This window comes from Gastrolobium bilobum, unplaced genomic scaffold (genome assembly GCF_033153095.1).
Source record: "Gastrolobium bilobum isolate Gb01-03AN ecotype WA unplaced genomic scaffold, APGP_CSIRO_Gbil_v1 utg29767, whole genome shotgun sequence".
In the NCBI taxonomy this organism is placed as follows: Eukaryota; Viridiplantae; Streptophyta; class Magnoliopsida; order Fabales; family Fabaceae; genus Gastrolobium; species Gastrolobium bilobum.
The window spans coordinates 143,279-151,645 of record NW_026895566.1 but is presented as its reverse complement, the minus strand read 5'-3'; the positions used below and the strand labels follow the sequence as shown (position 1 = coordinate 151,645).

Below are 8,367 nucleotides of genomic sequence, written 5' to 3'. Positions count from 1 at the left end.
AGTATAAATTTCACCAAACAGATTTTAGAAAAACTTTTATAATAAAAATTCTTTTTGTATAATGAAAAAAAATTGAAAACTAAAAGTTCTTAGAATGAGCTTTTTTGTAAGCTCTTGTTTATTTTTCTTGATTTGTGTGTTTTTTTTTCTTTTAATGAAGAGTTATAAAGATAGAGAAAAAGATAATTTTCTTAAAATATATATTTTAAGTAACTTTTAAAATTTTTATGTAATTACAAAATAGTTTTTAATTTTTTTAAGCTTTTTTTTTTTAATTTAACTTATAAATAACTTTTAACTCTAGATAAAAAGCCAAAAGATGAAGGGAAAAAAAGAAGAAGAAAGAAGAATAAAAAGGTTCGTATTTGGACTCAAAAGCTTGACAGTGACCCTCATTTAACCCCATATGCTTTGAGTGGGCACGGCATCTCACTCTCACTCTCACTCACCATGAAAGACAAGCACTAATGTTTTTTCACAAAAAAATAAAAAATAAACAGATAGAATAGTTACTCAGATAGATAATTAGACCCTTTCAACTCTTCACTCTTCACTCCTCCCAGATAGAATCTATACCCACCATGTGTTTCCACCATGGCCAAACATGAGGTAGGGACCCACTCCAAAAATCAACCCCACCATCATAACACATTAACACTAACCCAAAAAAAATAAATCATCATCAAACACCATCAACCCCCGACACCAACAACATGTTACTAATTCCTCTTCCTCCTCCTCTCTCTCTCTCTCAAAAGACTGCAACTTTCTTTTGTCCTGACATACCCACTGGAATAAATAATTGTGGGGTTCAACAACTCAAGCCAAAGCTTTCAAATTTTTTCTTTATTAACTCACTGCAAAAAGTTCCACTTCAAACCCAAACTGCTACCTCCAACGCATACACATACACACACACTTTCTCATAAACATATAACATAACAAACACCACATTTATTACATCCATATCTATATCCATATATAGATATAGATACATATATTTATATTTATATTTCTTATATATTATTATTTATTTATATATTTGAATATATGCTACCCGGCGATGCCGACGCCGGTAAGTGCAGCGAGGCAATGCCTGACGCAGGAAGCGGCGCGTGCATTAGACGACGCAACAGCAGTGGCGCGACGGCGCAGCCACGCGCAAACAACGTCGCTCCACGCCGTCTCCGCCTTGCTAGCACTGCCATCCGGCGCGCTACGCGACGCGTGCGCGCGTGCACGAAGCTGCTCATACTCGCCGCGCCTCCAGTTCCGCGCCCTGGAGCTCTCCGTCGGCGTCTCCCTGGACCGGCTGCCGACGTCAAGAACCTCCGCCGTATCCGCCGCCGCGGACGGCGGCGATGACGACGGTCCTCCGGTGTCAAACTCCCTCATGGCCGCCATAAAGCGCTCCCAAGCGAACCAGCGTCGCCACCCTGAAAGCTTCCACTTGGTTCAGATGATGCAACAGCAGCAACAAACGACGTCGTTGATGAAGGTGGAGCTGAAGCACTTCATGCTTTCGATTCTCGATGACCCTATAGTGAGTAAGGTCTTCGGGGAAGCCGGTTTTCGAAGCTATGATATTAAGCTCGCTTTGCTTCAACCGCCGCCACCGGTTCATGCTTCTTCTAGAATGTTCTCTCGGCCTAACCGCTCCCCTCCGGTTTTTTTATGCAACCTCGAACCGGCCCGGTCCGGTTTGACCTTCCCCTTCACCGGGTTCGACGAGAATTGCAGAAGGATTGCGGAGGTTCTTTGTAGGAAGAACAATCGGAACCCGCTTCTGGTTGGTGTTTATGCTAAAACCGCTCTTCGTAGCTTCACTGAGTGCGTGAAAATGGGTGGAGGGGGAAGTCTGTTGAATCGTGAACTCGCTGGGTTGAATGTGGTTTCTATTGAGAATGAGATTTCTGGGTTTGTTAATGAAGGTGGTGAGAGCAACGAGGAGAAGATGGGGTTGAGGTTTAAGGAGGTGAGTCGTTTGGTGGAGCAATGTTCGGGTGCTGGTGTTGTTGTGAGCTTCGGGGAGATTGAGGTTCTTGTTGGGGGGAATAATAATGATGATGCTGCTGATGCTGTTGGATTGGTTGTTTCGGAGTTGACGAGGTTGTTGGGGGTTCATGGTGGTAAGGTTTGGTTGGTGGGAGTGGCTGGAACATCTGAGGCGTATTCAAAGTTCCTGGGTTTGTTTCCGAGTGTTGATAAGGATTGGGATCTGCATCTTCTGACCATGACTTCTGCTACCCCTTCGATGGAAGGACTCTACTCTAAATCCAGGTGCTTTTAATTTCTCCTCCTTTCACGTTATTGGTTCCAGTTTGTACTTGTCTTGACTTGGTTGATTAGTTGGTCGAGACTTGTAACTTGGAATGAACCTATATTTGTGTGTGCTCTTTTGTCATGTGGTCTGGTCTTGGACTTTGAGATACATACATATATATATATATATATATATAAAAGGTAAGATCCTTTGACACCGGTGTCAAATTTGAAGTTTGACACTCATCTGAGAGCTGTTAGATCAAAAAAGATCAATGGTGTCACATGCTTACAAATTAGAGTCGTTGATCTTTTTTGATCTAATAGCTCTCAGATGATGTCAAATTTCAAATTTGACACTGGTATCAAAGGATCCTCTATATATATATATATAATGTTTGTGTGTGAAAAGGCAGTTATATGTTTAGATGTGTGTGTAACATGTTATTTGTTGAGAGAAAGTTGACATGTAGCTCTGGTATATTTAATGTTTCTGACTCGCTTGTGTTTGTTGAAGTCTTTCACTTGTTTCCTGACTTATTTTTATGATCCAATTCCAAATGGTTTGCCTTTTAAAGTTAGTTGCTTTTCCCATCTTCATTGTCCTCCTTTTATTGACTGTTAAAGTTGTTTGGCTACAGAGGAAATAGAAAGAAGTTTTTCTTTTTAAAATAATGAAAAAATATTATTTGCATTAAATTCCTCCCAAAACTGTTAACTTTTTTTTTTAACTAAATTTAGAGCATACTGTAATGAAGTTCATGATAAAATTGTTTTGCTGGGAACTTGTATTGTAACTCTGAATTCTTAAAATTTTTTGCTTTTGCAGGCTTTAGGCCAATTCCATTCATGCAATCTGACACTTTGGAATGGCCCCAATAAGTTTTCATTGCTTTAATCTATATCATGGCATGTAAAGAATTTATAGAGATGTATATAATTTATGTGCCTACACAGTTCTTGATCTGTTTGTGTCGTCTCAAGAGCCATAAATGTAATTTCTACGGCAGTCTTTTACACTGTGATAAATGGTTCTTCTTTTTCTGCACCTGTGACCCACAGGGTCACTCTTCTCTTTTTGGTTATAAATATAATTTTGATATATAGATGATACCTTAAGAGGACCTTTTTTTCTTACCTCCATTTTGAGCCCATCAAACTCAATTGCCTGTTGTGATATATATATATATATATATATATATATATATATATATATATGGGAATGGATCCTCTTATGTGTAATTTAACATGATAATATCATGTGGGAGGATCTTAACCATTAATAATTAAATCAACGGTGATGATTGTGTAACTTCCTATTTTTATATTTTTTCTCTCTCCTTCCTTATCACCATTAACCCACTCATGTATGGTTATGATTGTCCTACATGACATGGTCATGTTAATTAACACATGAGAGGATCCACTTCTATATATATATATATAGGCCTTAACATTTCTGCAGCAGCCGTAGATAGTGTTATCTACAACTGACACAGAAAAGTGGGCCCCACGGCTTTTAAAAAAAAAAAAAAAAAAAACTCAGGATCCGTTGTCGTATCCTAGGATCCGGACGCGGATCCTTGCTTGCTGTAGGTGCAGCAGCTGCAGAAATCATTTTGCCATATATATATATATATATATCAGAAAAAAAAATTTGCAATTAATGTAGATAAGTTATCTGTATTTATTTTCAAAACGACATCGTTTTGTGATTAAAATATTAAAAAATTATAATTATAAAGACTATAATAACCCTGAAATAAATTAAAATTACAAAAACACTATGATTTTTGCCCAAAACGATGTCGTATTGGGCTTACTGCAGATAACTTATCTGCATTAACAGAAGCGAACCCTATATATATATATTGCGTATGAGATATTTCATTTCTGTTGATGATACTTTTTAAGTCTAAAAGTTCTCTTTTCATGATAAACTTGCAGCTTGATGGGGTCCTTTGTTCCATTTGGTGGGTTCTTTTCTACACCTTCTGAGTTGAAAAATCCCGTAAGCTGTACTACAAATGCATCTTTAACTCGTTGTGACACATGCAATGAAAAGTATGAACAAGAAGTTGCTGATATTCAGAAGGTAGGTCCTGCTACTTTGGCATCTAGTTACTCAGCAAGCTTGCCTTGGTTACAAAAGGTTAATGTGGACACAGATAAAGGATTGGATGTGGCAAAGGTGTGTGTTTTGATCACCTAATCTTATATTCCCTTGTCCAATGCATGCAGAGACATTGACATGCTCACACACTTTTACATGCAAAATCTTGGGGGCAATTTCCGTACTGACCCACTAAAATAATTTAGAGGTACGCAGTAAAATAATGTTACTTGCCTAAATTTGTAAAAAAATAACACATTTTCCCATCAAGAAAGAAAGGATTCAAAATAGTGAATAGTGTTTCTCTAGTCTGTTTTGTCACTCTGAATTTCATGGATGCACTATTGTCAATGATCATGTTTTGCATCACGTGCCATACTTCATTAATTCAATTTGTGGTTGTATTTATTTAAGAATGAACTCCATTATGCAGTGCAGGCTAATGAAGAAAACACAAGTTTAAATGCTAAGATCTTCGGATTGCAAAGGAAATGGAGTGATATTTGTCAACAAGTTCATCAAAACCGATCATTATCTGAATTTGATATTTCCCAAACAAGGTTCCAAGCACCACCACTTGAGGGGTTTCGATTTGGTTCAGGTGTTAAAGAAAGTTGCAGTAAAGGTCCATCCCTTAATGAAATCCAATATTCTAATCAAACTTCCTACATGTCTAAAGAGTTACAAAGTGCATGTTCATCTAAACAGATATTACCATTTTCATTACCTTATGATACTGTTAGTACCAACCATGAAGCTGATCATGTACAAAAAGTTTCAAGAACTCAGCAAAGTGACATGCAGTGTTCTTGGGTTTCCCCTTCCCCTAAGACCAATATGAGCCTTGACCACGGATTATCTTCATCCCTTATTACTGTGACCACAGATTTGGGATTGGGAACTATATATACTTCAGCTACTCATGAGCCAGATACCCCAAAACTGAGTGATCATAAGAAGCATCTTCAGCACTTGTCAGATTCCCTTTCAACTGATTTTGATGCTGTGAATGATAGTACTTCACACAATATTGCTAGATCTTCTTCCTTCTCTGGTCCAAATTTGGAAGGTAAATTTGAAACGGCAGATTTCAAGTCACTTTACCATATCCTCACTGAAAAAGTTGGGTGGCAAAATGAGGCTATATATGCTATAACTATGTCCCTTTGTAGATCTGGTGCTGGAAGGCGCAATGGCTCACATGTTAGAGCAGATATATGGCTTGCTTTTCTTGGACCAGATAGACTTGGAAAGAGAAAAATTGCTTCAGCACTTGCTGAGATTTTGTTTGGAAACAAAGAAAGCCTAATCAATGTGGATTTGAGCTCCCAGGACAGTTTTTACCAATTAAACTCGATTATTGAATTCCAAAATTCTTATTGTCATGATGTGCTTAGGAGGAAGACAGTTGTGGATTATATAGCTGGGGAGTTGAGTAAAAAGCCACATTCAGTTGTGTTTCTTGAAAATGTTGACAAAGCTGATTTTCTGGTGCAGAGTAGTTTGTTCCAAGCAATAAGAACTGGTAAATTTCCGTACTCACTTGGAAGAGAAATCAGCATCAACAATGCAATCTTTATTGTAGCCTCGACTGTGTTTAAAGGTGATGGCTCTTTTGTTTCTGAGAAGGAGCCTGAAATGTTTCCTGAGGAAAGAATCCTTGAAGCTAAAAGATGTCAAATGCAATTATCACTAGGACATGCTTCTGAGGGTGCCAAAAGAAGCAGCAGCACAAATGTGAAGGTTGTTCGGAGAAAAGGGACCTCAAAACCAACATTTCTGAATAAAAGAAAGCTAGTTGAAAGCAGTGATTCCAAAGAGAAAGCAACATGCAAGACAATGAAACAGATTGGGGAGGCAACAAGGTCCTATCTGGATCTGAATATGCCTCTAGAGGAGGTTGAAGAGGGCAACAATTTCAATGATCATGGAAGTGAATCCGCAGTTGAAAATTCTGAAACCTGGTTAAGTGATTTCTGTGATCGAATAGATGAAAAGGTGGTTTTTAAGCCATTCAATTTTGATTATCTTGCTGAGCAAGTAATAAAAAGCATTGACATGCAATTTCAAAGGACATTTGGATCAGAGTTTCTGCTGGAAATTGATTATGAGGTCATGGCACAGGTACTTGCAGCTGCTTGGTTATCAAACGAGAAAAAAACAGTGCAAGATTGGGTTGAATGTGTTCTTGGCAGAAGCTTCACTGAGGCCAGACAGAAGTACCACCCTTCAGCTGAGTATGTCATAAAACTAGTTAACTGTGAAAGCATTTTTGTGGAAGAGCAAGCTCCTGGAGTATGCCTTCCAGCTAGAATTAACTTGAACTGAAATTTTTGCTCACTATGTAATGTAATTACTTGTAAAATGTAGCTTGTAGGATATAGCATTTGGTTGTTGGTAGCATTTTCGGCTAATCAATCCCACAAATTTTTTTTTCTTGTGGTAATCATTGTGATGCAATTGCCACTGTAAAAGAATGTGTAGTCCTCACTGGTTTCCTGTTTAATATGTATTTTGGCGCTGATCTTTCTTTTTCTATCATTGAAGTCTAATAATATTTGCTGGGAGTTTTATATATCATCACATATTAATGCCACTTGTTCAACTCTTCAACTTTTGTTTCTGATTTTTGTTTTTTGTTCATTCAACCCTTTGCATATATAGTTCTTAGAATCGTATTAAAAAGACATTGACAAACGTAACATGAGGCACCAATCCAGAAAAATAAAGGCTCATTTGCAACATAGCAAATCAAAATTGCTTTATTCAAACAAATACCAGATCAATCTCACATATTAAGATAGTGAGAGTGAGTGAGTATGAAACAAGGGACAAAAGCAAGTTTCTTATGCGAAAATGATGCATGAGCCTAATATAACATTACTCCAATTAGTATATGTTAGTTATAATTGCTTTCTATTATTCCATGGTTACCAAAATATTAATTATTATTAATATGTTGACTTTTGAATTATCAGAACATAACATTATTCTCCCAGGTTTTGACTGCATAGTGTCTCTGTCATGAAACTACCAGCAAAAGAGATTTTTCTTTATATCAAGGATTTTAGAACTACTGCAACTAACACATTGAAGAGGGCAGATCATGTGTCAATTGATTAATCGCACTGGCTCTGATATCATGATAACTTGATGTGATTAGTGTTTCTCATGTTGTAGAAGATAATTTTATTTTCAACACACATATAAAAGTGTGTGGGATCCATGTTTTCTTTTTCTAACTCTTCTGTTGTTTTACAGGATCGAAATTCGGGGAGGACAATTGGCGGCGGATTTTAGTCCAATGGCCTTTACTTGCTCTCCAGCTCCTCTCATGCTCATTCTGTATTAGATTCTCCACTCACTATTCACGCTCAGTTGGGTCATCATAGTCTTACAAAGCTCCAGAAGATGGTGCCACGTTTGTCCAAGTTGTCCACTTTGCAATGTGAATCATGTCAATTCGGAAAACATACTCGCAGTTCTTTTCCTGGTAGAGTCAATCGTCGTGCCTCCTCTCCTTTTAGTTTGGTTCACTCTGATATTTGGAGACCCAGTCGTACCGAATCAACTCAAGGTTATAGATATTTTGTTACCTTTATTGACGATTATTCTCGAAACACTTGGTTATTTTTACTGAAAAACCACTCTGAGTTGTTCTCCATATTTCAGAAGTTTTATCATGAAATTCTTACTCAATTTGGTATTCCTATCTGCACTTTTCGTAGTGATAATGCTCGTGAGTATCTGACTCAACCATTTCAATCATTCATGGCCTCTCACGGCATTCTTCACCACAAATCATGTGCTCACACCCCCCAACAAAACGGGGTTGCTGAAAGAAAAAATCGTCATCTTATTGAAACAGCTCAGACACACTTAATTCATGGGAATGTTTCTACCAGTTTTTGGGGTGATGCTGTTCTCACCGCATGCTATCTTATTAATCGCATGCCTTCCTCTGTCCTTGGTAACCAGGTACCGTACTCTAT

At 37.7% G+C, this 8,367-nt stretch overlaps 1 protein-coding gene across 1 annotated transcript; it reads left to right on the top strand.

Moving 5' to 3' along the window:
- Positions 1-704: 704 nt before the first annotated feature.
- Positions 705-8,126, top strand: LOC133316974 (protein SMAX1-LIKE 6-like). The gene is made up of 5 exons (XM_061518771.1): positions 705-2,280; positions 4,210-4,453; positions 4,814-6,612; positions 7,637-7,952; positions 8,104-8,126. Exons 1-4 carry the CDS (start codon positions 1,064-1,066, stop codon positions 7,725-7,727), a joined length of 3,351 nt encoding a protein of 1,116 aa, XP_061374755.1. The 5' UTR covers positions 705-1,063; the 3' UTR covers positions 7,728-7,952; positions 8,104-8,126.
- The last annotated feature ends 241 nt before the right edge of the window (positions 8,127-8,367 follow it).